This window comes from Bufo gargarizans, chromosome 2, assembly GCF_014858855.1.
Source record: "Bufo gargarizans isolate SCDJY-AF-19 chromosome 2, ASM1485885v1, whole genome shotgun sequence".
Classification (NCBI taxonomy): domain Eukaryota; kingdom Metazoa; phylum Chordata; class Amphibia; order Anura; family Bufonidae; genus Bufo; species Bufo gargarizans.
In genome coordinates this window covers 423711517-423727963 of record NC_058081.1, presented here as the reverse complement: position 1 = coordinate 423727963, position 16447 = coordinate 423711517, and the positions used below count along the sequence as shown (strand labels likewise).

At 44.8% G+C, this 16447-nt stretch overlaps 1 protein-coding gene across 1 annotated transcript in view; it reads left to right on the top strand.

Moving 5' to 3' along the window:
• Nucleotides 1–16447, top strand: part of RARS1 (arginyl-tRNA synthetase 1) — a 394458-nt gene that overhangs the window by 116380 nt on the left and 261631 nt on the right. Inside the window, exon 3 of the mRNA XM_044280902.1 lies at nt 9000–9188. Coding sequence (XP_044136837.1) covers nt 9000–9188 — 189 coding nt within the window. The remainder of the gene's footprint in view (nt 1–8999; nt 9189–16447) is intronic.

The window sequence follows — 16447 nt, the reverse complement described above, 5'->3', positions numbered from 1 at the left end:
TATTACCATGTTCCGATCCATTAGAAACATAATAAAAAAAAATATCTGCGTTTCACCATTTTCAAGGGAGAGCGTCTTCTCCATCTCCAGTTTCAGGTGTTACCTTTTGGCCTGGCCTCAGCACCCAGAGTGTTCACAAAGATTGTTGCAGAAATCTCTGCTTTTTTTCCACCATAAGGGGATAAACTTAATTCCCTATTTGGACGATTTTTTCATTACAGCAGCCTCCCAGACTCAGCTGCAGTTACAGGTGAAGTTCGTCCTGGAGATCCTAGGTTGGAAACTAAATCTAGAAAAATCAAATCCATCACCCAGCTGAAAGATCTTTCTAGGTATTCTTCTGGATTCCAGCCAAATTACCTATTTTCTTCCAGAACAAAAGATCCGGGACATCAAGTCAAAGGTCTTTTCACACCAGAGAAATGTCACGTTCCGAAGTTTTATGAAAATTCTGGGACTCAATACGTCAACGATTCCTGCGGTGAGATGGGCCCAGGCTCACGGGAGACCGCTTCAGGAATTCCTGCTAAAACAGTGGAACAAAAGCATCTTCTCCCTGGAAAAGGCGTTACCTTAACTCCAGGGGTCAAACTCTCCTTGCAGTGGTGGCTGAATGAAAGAAACCTAGTCAAGGGGGTCCCTTGGAGGCTCTCCAATCAGATAGTGGTAACAGATGCAAGCGGGGCAGGCTGGGGAGCCTATTGTCAAGGTCAGCTGTTACAGGGGTCCTGGGATGCAGAGACACTTCCCCTTTCTTCAAACGCCAAAGAGCTTCTGACCGTGTTTCTGGCCCTAAAAGCCCTGGCTCCAGTCATCCAAAGACAAAACAAAAAAATCCTCTCTGACAACTCCCACCATGGTGGTATAGCTCAACAAGCAAGGGGGCACAAGAAGCAGTTCCCTTTGTCAGATAGCATCTCGGATCCAGTCAAACATCCAGTCCATAACCGCGGTCCATCTAAAATGGGGCGAGAACACACTGGTAGACTAGGAAGAGAATTTGGCCAGTGGAGTGGAGTGGTGTGGTGTTCCAGAACATCTGCAGCCAATGGGGAGTCCCAAGAATAGACCTCTTTGCTTCCCAAAAGAACAAACAGGTGGACCTTTTCTATTTCCTCTCGGCGAGAGTGAGAGTGGATGCCTTAGCGGGTCTATGGCCATTGTGTCCTGCTCTATGCATTTCCTCCTTTCCAGCTCATACCAAAGGTTCTGGCAAAGATAATAGAGTTACAAGCCCATGTGATCCTAGTGGCTCCATACTGGCCCAAAAGGCCGTGGCTCTCTCTCCTTCTGAACCTCTCCAAGGGGGACTTCTGGACCCTTCCTCAGTCTCTGTACCTCCTCCCTCAGGGCCCAGCCTGGAATCTGGCAATCAGCCAACTTTAATTGACAGCATGGAATTTGAGCCCTCCATTTTGAAGTCCAAGGGCTTCTCGGATGCAGTTATCTCCACCCTGCTCTATAGCAGAAAGCAAGTAACTTCCAATATCTACTGGAGAACTTGGAAAACCTTCCTTTTATTTGCCAAGGAATCCCGGAATCCCACTCTCCCCCCCCCCACCCCAGATATAAGGGTAATTCTAGGGTGGGGGGCGTGGCCTGCTCGCTAATGGCGCCGGACGCTTAAAGCTGAAGCTCCGCTCCTAGTTCCCTACACGGCTTTCACAGCATCTATCTGGACGGCACTTGTATCCCACAGAGTCCCTTGGAAGTGCTGCTAACATGGGCAAGCTACGGAAGCGGCAGGCGCCGAAGAAACTCACAGAATTCTTCTCCTTGGCGGCGCCATGCAGTCCGGCACAAGCGTGCCGACCCTGTCCTCTCCTGCAGCCTCCTCCCCGGCATCATCCTCGAGAACCTCCCTGGGCCCTGCTGAATCCCCTCAGCTTCTACCCCCTACCGAGCCTCTGACCACCGACTTCATGCGCACCATGCTGGAGTCACTCCGCTCCTCCATAAAGGAAGATATTTCATGCGCCTTGAAAGAGTTAAGGCGCGAACTCCACAGCCTGGGAGACCGCACTGCGCACATGGAGGGGAAGATGTCTGAGTTTGCCACCTCACATAACTCACTAATAGATGCTCATGAGGCACTTGAGGAGGTGGTGGTAGCCCTGAGAGCAAAGATGCAAGATTTGGAGGATGGCCACAGGCGAAACAATGTAAGAATTAGGGGTGTTCCCGAGGCAGTAGGTCCTGAGGGATTGGGCCCCCTTCTCATGGGTCTGATTAAAGAAGCACTACCTGATGTCTCAGAAGCAGATCTCACTATGGACCGCATTCATCGGGTTCCTAAACCTAAAAATCTGGATCCATCTCTTTCCCGCGATGTGATAACAAGGATCCACTTTTACCACATCAAGGATCAGTTTCTCAGAGCTTTGCGGCACAACCCCGCTCCATGTCCGTCCTTTGCAGGGATCACAGTCTACCCTGATCTGTCAGCAGCCACCATGGCTAAGAGGAGGGAGTTCTCTCAAGTAACGAAAGTCCTGCGAGACCAGCAGATTCGGTACCGATGGGGTTTTCCAGTAAAATTAATAGTGAAGCATAAAGGCGCCCAGCACCTCTGGAGCTCCCCTCAAGAAGCGGCACTCATTCTGTATAAATGGGGTCTAATACCGGATTTCCAGCAGAAAAGGAATGGAGACTCCAACAAGCCAGATAAGATCTCCCCTGATTGGGAAACTGTCTGAAACTTCATGTCCTGTTCCTATTGATTCATTAGGGTTCTGGGGAAGCGGTACGCATGCAAGATTGTCATCCGCATTTTTACTTCCCCCGACCCCCCCCCCCCCCCGCGGTCTGCCATAACACCTCTGCAGACCACGACCACCTTATTGTCTGTTCTAAGGCGTACTATTTTTGGAATGGTTGCAGTCTTGGGGCTCTAATATTGAACCTCTATACAGCAGAAGTCAGTCTTTATTTCACACTGTATCCTATAACTGGGTATTATGGGGCTAAAGACCCTCATTAACAATGTGAGAGGCCTGAACTCTCCCTTCAGACGCTCTCAACTCTGGTCTGATGTTGTAAAAGCTGGCTGTGATGTGGTGCTGGTACAGGAATCTCACTTGATGGAGAAGGATCAGCACATATGTGCTCACAGGCTCTTTCCTCATATGTTCTTTTCTTCCTCAGTTAAACGACGTAGAGCTGGTACGTTTATTGGGGTCAGAGCCTCGGTAACATTCACTCTTCATCACTTTGTATCAGATTTACATGGTAGGTTTGTTATATTAGTATGCTCTATTAATGATGTTTTATACATCATTGCTTCAGTGTATGCACCCAATGTCAGACAGAAGGCCTTCCTCAACAAGTTCTTTAGAAAGCTCAGTAAGGTGGCGAAAGGAGCAGTAATAATAGGAGGTGATTTTAACATACCGGTAAATGCGGATATTGATTGTCACACAGCCCCGGGGGTCAAACGGGATGACTTGAGGTCCACTTTAAGTACTTTGCCCTATCATGATATATGGAGGTATCATCATGTAGATGAGAGATTTTACCTATGTCTCCCCAGCTCACTTGTCTCACTCTCGCATTGACTACTTTCTGATATCTCGGGACCTCCTGCATAAGGCAATTAAGTCTGATATTGGGTGCGCCACTTGGTCCGACCACGCCCCCATAACTCTGGAACTAGACACAGGGCTACCCGGCTGCTTTCCTGCTCAGTGGAGACTTAACCCCTACCTACTTAAGAGTGAACAAAGAGTTGAGGAATTCAGATCCAAAATCTGTGATTTCTTTGCATTGAATGTGAGTCCTGAAATCTCCCCCTGGACTCTGTGGCTTTCTCACAAGGCATATATGAGGGGGATCCTATTGCAATCAGCTGCTCGTCTAAAGAAATGCAGGGACCAGCAGCTGACAGCGGCTTTATCTGCTTTGAATGCGGCAGATCAATTATGTAAGCAGGTCTCAACCCCTACTAACCTAAAAGCCCTCCAAGATGCCCGTTCTTTGGTGAAGTCACTCCTTCTCTACAAGCATGAGAGGACGTTACGAAGACTTCGCACCTCCTTTTATGATATGGGCGATAGGGCAGGTGCACTTTTGGCGCGTAGGTTACATCGCAGAGTCCAGGATAGGCAAGTTATGTTATGATGATGTCACCCACACGCACCCTCAGGGGATGGCTAACGCATTTGCTGCATATTATAAACGACTATATAATTTAGGGGAGGATGCTTCTGTCTCTCGGCCTACCTCTGATTAAAATAAAGGCTTTCCTGGATTCAGTTCACCTACCTGCACTAACCAGAGAACAGTTGGATGCCCTGAACTTGCCCATAACTAGTGAAGAAATTAATCTTGCTATTCGCAATACCCCCCTGGGTAGGGCCCCTGGTCCGGACGGCTTCATCTCTAATTATTATAGGATATTTAAGCAACAGTTGATACCTTACCTGACCTCACTATTTAATAGTTTTTTTTTACCTCTAGAGCCATACCCCCAGAAATGTTGGTCGCTACGGTGGTAACCATCCCAAAACCATGCACGACTCCTGATGAACCGGCAAACTCTAGACCTATTTCATTATTAAATGCAGATTTAAAGCTTTTTGCTAAAATTCTGGCATCTCGTATTAATACTTATCTCCCATGTTTAGTAGATCCGGACCAGGTGGGTTTCGTTCCTGGGAGGCAGTGTCGGGATGGAACCAGAAGAATGCTTGACCTGATCCAGCTTGCGGACAGTTCCGGGAGCCCCATATTGTTTCTCTCTCTTGATGCTGAAAAAGCATTTGACAGGGTGCATTGGGGGTTCCTGGAACAAGTTCTAGGTAAATTTGGGTTTCATGGACCTATATATGAGGCAATATTAAGTTTATACTCTGTGCCTTCTGCAAGAGTCTTGGCTTCTGGTTTCATCTCCGACCCGTTCCCAATAACGAATGGTACTAGTCAAGGGTGCCACTTGTCCCCGCTCATATTTTCTCTGGTTTAGAGCCCCCCAGCATCTCATATACGCACCTGTCCTCAAATGCGAGGAGTTTCAGATGGCAATTCCACACATGTCATAGGACTCTATGCTGATGATGTAATCCTGATTATAACAAATCTAGAAGGCTCGTTAGCTGCTTTGTCAAACGTTCTCCGGCTATACTCACAATGCTCCTACTACAAACTGAATGAGAAGAAAACCAATGTTCTGGATTTCCATGTTAGTGACGAGACCAGATCTGACCTTCAACAGCGATATCCCTTTCAGTGGGCTGCCACTTCAATTACTTATCTTGGCGTGGAACTGGCACGCTCTGTTCCCAAAACCCTCTCCCTTAATTTGTCCAATTTGAGGGCTGATCTCAAAAAGGATTATGCGAAAATGTCCCAAGTCCATTTATCGTGGCTAGCTAGAATTAATGCTGCTAAGATGCTATCCCTTCCCAAAATATTGTACTGTTTCAGGTGCTTACCAGTATTGGTCCCCAAAGCCCAGATTGCTCAGCTCCAGCGTGACCTTATGACGTTTATCTGGGACGGTAAAAAACCCAGAATATCTAAAGATGCATTGCACCCCCCTATTAGGAATGGAGGATTGGGAGTACCTGATCTATACAAATATTATCTGGCAAACCTGGCGGAACGTCCGTTTGAATCCTGGTCCCCTACCTCCCCCCCAAAAATGTCATGGGATAGAAGAATCCTTTGTAAAATCCCGCTCTTTGAGAGCTTTGCTTGCAGCCTCTAGTCTGAAAGCTGTTCAATTCTCCCCTTTACTCTGCAGCACTCGGGCTATGATGCATATTTGGAAGCAGCTTATAGATTCTTTCCAATTATTCAATGTGCCCCCAACTATTGCCCCTTTGACTGCGCTGGAATATCATATTCCTGATCTGTCCCTAGACATATGGAGAGCTAAGGGTATTGAATACCTTGGTTGCTTGTACTCTCGGAATGTTCTAGTGGAATTTGCCACTTTACACACCAAGTACGCGCTCCCAAACTCCTGCTTTTATCAATTTTTGCAAATCCGGCATTTTCTAAACTCATTGGCTGACCGTCATCTCCCCACTCCTAATTCCTTCCAGCTCTTTATCAAGGAGTCTTGCCCCCTTAGGCCTAAAATTTCTACATTTTATGCTGCCATCCTTCCTGCGGAATTAGAGGTTAAGCAACCCTTTGCCCATCGATGGGAATTGGAACTGGGGGAAAGTATTCTCTGTACGGCAATGGAACGCAGCTCTACACTAGTCCTACAAATGCACCAGATGTATAAACCATGTTGAGAAGGCCAGGCGGATTCAATTGCGCTGGTACCTGACGCCCAATAGACTGGCCCACCTGGTTCTGGGTTACTCCCCCCTTTGCTGGAGAGGTTGCGGGATGGTGGGTACCCCCTTGCACATGTGGTAGTCATGTCCCTCAGTTACCTCTTTCTGGTCAGATGTTGGATCCCTCCTTAGAGAAGTCACTGCCACACAAATAAATCTCTCTCCTGAACTGTCAATCCTAGGTATAGGATTGGAAAACTCCCCTCCCAAGATGAGGGAGATTGTAGCACATGTACTGCGCCTCCAGGAATGTTATAGCCCGTCGGTGGAAGTTGGCGCAGTCTCCGGAGGTAGCTGCGGTGGTACAATCTGTTAATGAACATATGCATTGTGAAATGGTTTTTGCGGAGAATGTACTTTCCAGAATACGTATACATAATCAGTGGGTTATGTGGCTATCCAGTCATTATGCTACTCCTCTACCGTTCTCTATGCTTTGATAGTGTTGCATTGTCACTGCAGTCCTCACTGGCTATGCTGCTATATATATATATATAATATAAACTCAGAATGTGCTGCACTTGTCTTATCATGTACGCCTTTTCTTTTCTTCTGCACTTTGTTATTATTTGTAATACTGTAATTGCGCTATTCGCGCCTCTGTATACTGTGATGTCCTCTTTTGTTATAACTCAATAAAGATTTATTGAACACCATAAGGGTAATTCTAGACTTCCTTCAGAAGGGGCTAGATAGAGGTCTTCGTGTCAGTACAATTAAGGTCCAGATTTCAGCCCTTAGTGCCTTCTTGGATATGAGATTGGCAGATTTTGGATGTGGTCAAGAAGTTCATAAAGGGAGCCAGCAGACTTCACCTAGTTATTAGATCTACGGTTCCGCCTTGGGACCTTTAATTTGGTCCTTTCCGTCCTTATGGACCATCCCATAGAACCTCTTGAGTCAATCCCCCTCAGGTTGCTGTCCTTTTTAAATCTGCTTTTCTCATAGCTATCACCTCAGCCCGGAGAGTGGGGGTGATCCAGGCTCTTTCATGCAGACCTCCATACCTAACCATCCATGACGACAGGATTATATTGAGACATCAACCCTCCTCCTTACCAAAGGTTTTTTTTTTTTATTCCACTGCCAACACGAGATTTCCTTACCCACCTTCTGCACAGGGGCAAAATCTTCAAAAGAAAGACGTTTTCACCATCTGGATGTACGCAGATGTATACTTGGCTATCTGGAAGCCACAAAAGGACTGCGAAAATCCAACCGTCTTCTGGTCCAGTATGCAGGCCAAAATAGGGGGCAGGAAGCATAAAAAAACTACTATAGCACGCTTGATAAGAATGACCATTTGCAATGGCCTATACAGTTAAGGGTCTTACTCCTCCAGAGGGTTTAAAAGCCCATTCAACCAGAGCGATCTCCACCTCCAGGGCAGAATATGCCTCTGCCTCCTTGTCTCAGATCTGCCAGGCCGCTACATGGTCAAATCCCTCCACCTTTTTCATCCACTATAGGTTGGATGTTCAGTCCAATTCGGATTTGTCATTCGGACGTAAAGTCCTGTCAGCGGCAGTCCCCCCCCCCCCCCAATGGATTCCTTTGTTATTCCTCCTGCTGAAGTGCTGTTGTGGGAGGCGTACGGAAAAGATAATTACTCTTACCAGTAATTGGATTTTCCGTATAGCCTCCACAACGGCACTGGGTTTTTCCCACCCATTAATTGCTTATATTCTTTTGTCCATTATAACTTGACTCATATCTCCCTACAAATAAAAGGTTACTTCTTCAGCATCATCCTGGTTCCTTTGGTACTTACTGGAGAAGGTAATGGGGAGGAGGCGTTTAAATTTCTGCTTTCTACGCTGTTTCCTGTCCCTGGGGGCGAGGTAATCTCACGCAGGCACAGTACCACGGACTGCCTGCGCGATGTAGAAGCTCCTGAGGGCAATAGCTTTAAATTTGTCACTGGGCTCGGCGCATGCCCAGTAACACATTTGAAGCTGTTGTCCTCAGGAGCTTCTACATCGTGCAGGCAGTCCACGGTACTGTGCCTGCGTGATATTTCACTTAGTGGAGGGGAGCGGTGGCAAAGAGTTCAGGTGTGGGCAGTTACTTATGCTTGAAAAGGCGTGCTTGGGCTTTAAAGGAAGGCGGGCTGGGCACTGTACGGGGGAGTTCCTGCGCTCCAGATTAGTATAATAACGCCCCTTTCGGCACCTTGGACTCTCATTTGCATAACATTAAAAAGTAGATTTTATCGCTAATGAAACCATGAAACACCAAATAAAGACTACAGCAAGAAATAAGTTATTTTATTCTACATGGCAGTAGTAACACCTTAATATGCTCAAACAAGGTGACCGATTCCCTTCAAGACCGGCGTTTTAGACTCGTAGCTGGCGGAGGATCCGCCGAAGTTATGAAGAGGTGCTGGCACCTCCATAACTTCAGTGCATCCAGCGCTAGTTGTAAATGTGAAACAGCTTCCGAGCTGTCTTACATTTAAACCAGGCATAGAAAATGGTAAATAAGACTGCCGTCCCTTCTCTGCCCATGCCACACCCACTTTTTTAGACCTGGTATGAGCGGCGAGAAGTCGTTGCTAATATAGGCGTATTTCAGTATAATGACCTACTATGTTATATCTAGGTAATAGTAACATGATTAATACAGAGAATCTTCATAACCAGTTATTTGAGATTTATGACTGAAATCTGTTTTATAATATTTTTTTTTTTTCTTCCAATTTTGTTGTAGAGTCTTCAGGAAGAAATGGACCGATCAGTAAAAAGCATGATTAACATCAATGTCAAGCTCCGAGACATTTTTGACGTGGCTATAAGAGCATCATTTCCTGAATTGGTAAATGCCCCATTGGCAGTCACTCCGAGTCAGCAATCTAAGTTTGGTGACTACCAGTGCAACAGCGCAATGGCAATGACCCAGGTAAACTTGATCTGTAAATCCGTATTTATGTAGTAACATAGTACATAAGGCCGAAAAAGACATTTGTCCATCCACTTCGGCCTGTTATCCTACAAGTTAATCCAGAGGAAGGCAAAAAAAAACTGAGGTAGAAGCCAATTTTCCCCACTTCAGAGTCGGGAAGGAAATTTTTATTCCCCTAATCAGGCAATCAGACTAACTCCCTGGATTAATCACCCCTCTCTAGTAGCTATAGCATGTAATATTATTACGCTCCAGAAATACATCCAGGCCCCTCTTGAATTCCTTTATTGTACTCACCATCACCACCTCCTCAGGCAGAGACACTTTCAATTCTGTAACTGCTCTAAATGCCAGCAACCACTTAGATTTTATTTTATAGTAAATATAAAGGGAAAATAAAAAATAACAATCTCATAAAAAAAAATATACAGTACAGACCAAAAGTTTGGACACATCTTCTCATTCAAAGAGTTTTCTTTATTTTCATGACTATAAAAATTGTAGATTCACACTGAAGGCATCAAAACTAGGAATTAACACATGTGGAATTATATACATAACAAAAAAGTGTGAAACAACTGAAAATATGTCGTATTCTAGGTTCTTCAAAGTAGCCACCTTTTGCTTTGATTACTGCTTTGCACACTCTTGGCATTCACTTGATGAGCTTCAAGAGGTAGTCACCTGAAATGGTTTTCACTTCACAGGTGTGCCCTGTCAGGTTTAAGAAGTGGGATTTCTTGCCTTATAAATGGGGTTGGGACCATCAGTTGCGTTGCGGAAAAGTCAGGTGGATACACAGCTGATAGTCCTACTGAATAGACTGTTAGAATTTGTATTATGGCAAGGAAAAAAGCAGCTAAGTAAAGAAAAAAACGAGTGGCCATCATTACTTTAAGAAAGGAAGGTCAGTCAGTCTGAAAACTTTGAAAGTGTCCCCAAGTGCAGTCACAAAAACCATCAAGCGCTACAAAGAAACTGGCTCACATGCGGACCGCCCCAGGAAAGGAAGACCAAGATTCACCTCTGCTGCGAAGGATAAGTTCATCCGAGTCACCAGCCTCAGAAATCGCAGGTTAACAGCAGCTCAGATTAGAGACCAGGTCAATGCCACACAGAGTTCTAGCAGCAGACACATCTCTAGAGCAACTGTTAAGAGGAGACTGTGTGAATCAGGCCTTCATGGTAGAATATCTGCTAGGAAACCACTACTAAGGACAGACAACAAGCAGAAGAGACTTGTTTGGGCTAAAGAACACAAGGAATGGACATTAGACCAGTGGAAATGTGTGCTTTGGTCTGAGTCCAAATTTGAGATCTTTGGTTCCAACCACCGTGTCTTTGTGCGACACAGAAAAGGTGAACGGATGGACTCTACATGCCTGGTTCCCACCGTGAAGCATGGAGGAGGAGGAGGAGGAGGTGTGGGGGTGCTTTGCTGGTGACACTGTTGGGGATTTATTCAAAATTGAAGGCATACTGAACCAGCATGGCTACCACAGCATCTTGCAGAGGCATGCTATTCCATCCGGTTTGCGTTTAGTTGGACCATCATTTATTTTTCAACAGGACAATGACCCCAAACACACCTCCAGGCTGTGTAAGGGCTATTTGACCATGAAGGAGAGTGATGGGGTACTGCGCCAGATGACCTGGCCTCCACAGTCACCGGACCTGAACCCAATCGAGATGGTTTGAGGTGAGCTGGACCGCAGAGTGAAGGCAAAAGGGCCAACAAGTGCTAAGCATCTCTGGGAACTCCTTCAAGACTGTTGGAAGACCATTTCAGGTGACTACCTCTTGAAGCTCATCAAGAGAATGCCAAGAGTGTGCAAAGCAGTAATCAAAGCAAAAGGTGGCTACTTTGAAGAACCTAGAATATGACATATTTTCTGTTTCACACTTTATTGTTATGTATATAATTCCACCTGTGTTAATTCATAGTTTTGATGCCTTCAGTGTGAATCTACAATTTTCATAGTCATGAAAATAAAGAAACCTCTTTGAATGTGTGTCCAAACTTTTGGTCTGTACTGTGTGTGTCTGAAATGTGTGGTTTATTGGACCAAAAGTCAAGCGACGTTTCAACAGCTTGTTGCTGTCTTTATCAAGCATAGTGCACATGTGTTACAGACATGCTTTAAATAGGGACATCAATCCATAGTAAATTAACATCAATTGAGAATATATAATCAAAATACAGTAATTAACCGCCTAAATCTGCGGTCCGGAAGCGGCAGCTCTGCGCAGAGTGACGCATATACGCGTCATCTCGCGAGAGTCGAGACTTCCTGTGAACGCGCACGCACACAGGTGCGCGCGTTCACAGAAACTGAAGGTAAGCGAGTGGAACTCCAGCCTGCCAGCAGCGATCGTTCGCTGGCAGGCTGGAGATGTGATTTTTTTTAAAACCCCTAACGGGTATATTAGACGCTGTTTTGATAACAGCATCTAATATACCTGCTACCTGGTCCTCTGGTGGTCCCTTTTGTTTTGATCGACCACCAGAGGACACAGGTAGCTGTGTAAAGTACCACAAAACACTACACCCCCCCTTGTCACTTATTAACCCCTTATGAACCCCTGATCACCCCATATAGACTCCCTGATCACCCCTCTGTCATTGATCACCCCCCTGTCAGGCTCTGTTCAGATGTCTGTATGATTTTTACGGATCCACGGATACATGGATCAGATCCGCAAAACACATACGGACGTCTGAATGGAGCCCTACAGGGGGGGTGATCAATGACAGGCGGGTGATCACCCATATAGATTCCCTGATCACCCCCCTGTAAGGCTCCATTCAGATGTCCGTATGCGTTTTATGGATCCGATCCATGTATCTGTGGATCCGTAAAAATCATACAGACGTCTGATTGGAGCCTTACAGGGGGGTGATCACCCCATATAGACTCCCTGATCACCCCCCTGTCATTGATAACCCCCTGTAAGGCTCCATTCAGACATTTTTTTGGGCCCAAGTTAGCGGAATTTATTTTATTTTTATTTTATTTTTTTCTTACTAAGTCTCATATTCCACTAACATGTGTCAAAAAATAAAATCTCACATGAACTCGCCATACCCCTCACGGAATCCAAATGCGTAAAATTTTTTAGACATTTATATTCCAGACTTCTTCTCACGCTTTAGGGCCCCTAAAATGCCAGGGCAGTATAAATACCCCACATGTGACCCCATTTCGGATAGAAGACACCCCAAGGTATTCGCTGAGGGGCATATTGAGTCCGTGAAAGATTTAAATTGTTGTCCCAAGTTAGCGGAAAGGGAGTCTTTGAGGAAAAAAAATTAAAAAAATCAATTTCCGCTAACTTGTGCCAAATTTTTTTTTTTATATGAACTCGCCATGCCCCTCATTGAATACCTTGGGGTGTCTTCTTTCGAAAATGGTGTCACATGTGGGGTATCTATACTGCCCTGGCTTTTTAGGGGCCCGAAAGCGTGAGAAGAAGTCTGGGATCTAAATGCTCTCCTAAAAGGATTTTGGGCCGCTTTGCGCATCTAGGCTGCAAAAAAGTGTCACACATCTGGTATCGCTGTACTCAGGAGAAGTTGGGCAATGTGTTTTGGGGTGTCATTTTACATATACCCATGCTGGGTGAGATAATATTTTGGTCAAATGCCAACTTTGTATTAAAAAAATGGGAAAGTTGTCTTTTGCCAAGATATTTCTCTCACCCAGCATGGGTATATGTAAAAAGACACCCCAAAACACATTGCCCAACTTCTCCTGAGTACGGCAATACCACATGTGTGACACTTTTTGCAACCTAGGTGGGCAAAGGGGCCCACATTCCAAAGAGCACCTTTGGCATTTCACAGGGCATTTTGTTTTTTACACATTTTGATTTCAAACTACTTACCACACATTAGGGCCCCTAGAATGCCAGGGCAGTATAACTACCCCACAAGTGACCCCATTTTGGAAAGAAGACACCCCAAGGTATTTTGTGATGGGCATAGTGAGTTTATGGAAGTTTTTATTTTTTGTCACAAGTTAGTGGAATGTGAGACTTTGTAAGAAAAAAATAAAATAAAAATCATCATTTTCCGCTAGCTTGTGACAAAAAATTAAAAAGTTCGATGAACTCACTATGCCCATCAGCGAATACCTTAGGGTGTCTACTTTCCGAAATGGGGTCATTTGTGGGGGTTTTCTACTGTCTGGGCATTGTAGAACCTCAGGAAACATGACAGGTGTCCAGAAAGCCAGAGCTGCTTCAAAAAGCGGAAATTCACATTTTTGTACCATAGTTTGTAAACGCTATAACTTTTACCCAAACCATTTTTTTTTCCTAAACATTTTATTTTTTAATCAAAGACATGTAGAACAATAAATTTAGCGAAAAATTTATATATGGAGGTCATTTTTTTTTGCAAAATTTTACAGCTGAAAGTGAAAAATGTCATTTTTTTGCAAAAAAATCATAAAATTTAGATTGATGACAAAAAAGTAAAAATGTCAGCAGCAATGAAATACCACCAAATGAAAGCTCTATTATTGAGTAGAAAAGGAGGTAAAATTCATTTGGGTGGTAAGTTGCATGACCGAGCAATAAACTGTGAAAGTTGTGTAGTGCAGAAGTGTAAAAAGTGGCCTGGTCATTAAGGGGGTTTCAGCTAGCGGGGTTGAAGTGGTTAAGCAATACATGTGGTTACAAAAATACATATAACAAGCTGCCAAAATCCGTCAGGAACAGTGCATCAAGAAAATATGAAACATTAATACAGCATCTTATGCTTTCTGTTTAAAAGATCTTAAGTGCGAGTGATTACCCTAATAGAGTGAATTAAAAACTCACTGTCAGGTGGGTAACTGTATGCAGCATAGATCGTGCTCCGTGGTGTCCCCATTCACTAACCGCGCATGCGCGAGAGGACCAAGTCTCGCGATATCTTTGGCGTCTAGAGACTGAATAGCAGCCACAACCAAGGTGTCCGAAACGGCCTCACATGTATTATGCGCAAGTCCAAACGGTAATAGGTGCCGCCCAACTGCCACTACATAATCGTAGTCATGGGAATAGATAACAACAAATCCATGGAACCTGATTCTTTCAATATAGTATTTAATAACAGGGTCTAGGACTCTGTCACCCGGCGATCCACGTGGCAAAGCACGCATGATCACTGGTCAGTGTCTTATCAACCCATTACTTAGGCTATAGGGAAACAGTTCAAAAGGTGGAGAGAGGGTGTCATCCAACAATGGTAGATCATGTTAATGAGCCATCAGTGTGGGTTTAGGAGGAAATTGGCGTCGCCAGGGTGTCCCCGCGAACCGCCACCAATCCCCCATAGGGGTGCATCACTCTCCCACCCGTACATTTAGATATCCAAGCCAGGTCAATATAAAAAGATAACAGTGATGATCCAGGTTCCATGGAAAAAATGACTAAAATTTGATACAATATAAAGACTGTGTGGGTAGTCATCTAGTACAATGTGGACTAAATTTGCATAAAATAATACATCAATGATCCAAGTATATTATAAGCGGATACAGTAAATAGAGCTTGGGTAGCCAATTGGATCTGCGATGTATGTCGCATCGTACAGCACCTCAATCATGGTAGTGAGAATAGAACGAATCTAAAAACAAAAAGAGAATGATTTAACAAAATTCTCATATAGAATTATACTTGATTGAATATATTGGTATATATACACACATATGCATTTGACCTACAGTAAGGAATACGGATTTAACAATCGAAGAAGTGAGACAATGGATGTGGGTAGTGTCAGGACAAAACAGCACTAGTCCACCCTAAAGTCCACATTTAACCCATTGGGTCTTAACGTTTTCAACGTATATATCCAATACAACTCACTCTTTTTGAGGAGAGCTTGTCTATCCCCCCCCCCCCCCCCCCTGTCTCCCTAATTCTATCTGCTCCAAAATGCGAAATCTCAAGTCATTCTGTGTGTGCCCTGCCTCTTTGAAATGTTTAGACACGGGTAAATCCGTCTTTTCTTTCCTGATGGAATAACGATGTTGATTCAGCCGTGTCTTCACATCCCACGTGGTCTCCCCAACATACCACTTCCCACAAGGGCAGGGCAGTTGGTAGACCACGTAGGATGAGTCACAAGTCAAGAATTGAGTGATTTTCATCATTCCATTAGTAGCCGGATTGAAAAATGTGTCTCCTTTGATCATAAGTTTACAATTTATGCAATGATAGCAGGGGTAGCAGGCAGTATGAGTAGAGCCACACATTGCTCTCACACTTGGCCTGGCACTACCCACATCCGCCTTCACCAGTCTGTCACCCAAATTCTGCCCTCTCCGAGAGAGAGAGCACAAAGGCAACACACAATGTGGGTGATTTATCTCTATGGAGCCTTTGTTTTTGTGTGTGTGTGTGTGTGTGTATATATAATTTATACTGAGCAAAAATATAAATGCTCCTATTTTGCATGAGCTGAACTCAAAGATCTAATACTTTTTTTTTCTACATGCACACAAAAGACCTATTACTCTCAAATATTGTTCACAAATCTGTCTAAATCTGTGTTAGTGAGCACTTCTCCTTTGCCAAGGTAAACCATCCCACCTTGTGGAATGTTGGTCCAATCCTCTTCAATAGCTGTGCGAAGTTGCAGAATATTGGCAGGACCTGGAATTCGCTGTTGTATACGCTGATCCAGAGCATCCCAAACATGCTCAATGGGTGACATGTCCGGTGAGTATGCTAGCCATGCGAGAACTGGGATGTTTTCAGCTGCCAGGAATTATGTACAGATCCTTGCAATATGGGACCGTGCATTATCATGCTGCAATATGAGATGATGGTCGCGGATAAATGCACAACAGGATCCCGTCACGGTATCTCTGTGCATTCAAAATGCCATCAATGAAATGCACCTGTGTTCGCTGTCATACGCCTGCCAATACCATAACCCCACCACCACCATGGGCCACTCGATCTACAACGTTGGCTTCAGCAAACCGCTCATCCACACGACGCCAAACACGCTGTCTGCCATCTGCCCTGAACAGTGAAAACCGGAACTCATCTGTGAACAGAACGCCTCTCCAACGTGCCAGACGCCATCAAATGTGAGCATTTGCCCACTCAAGTTGGTTACAACGACGAACTGCAGTCAGGTCCAGACCCAGATAAGGACGACTGTCATGCAGATGAGATTCCCTGAGACTGTTTCCAACAGTTTGTGCAGAAATTCTTTGGTTATGCAAACCGATTGTTGCTGCAGCTGTCCGAGTGGC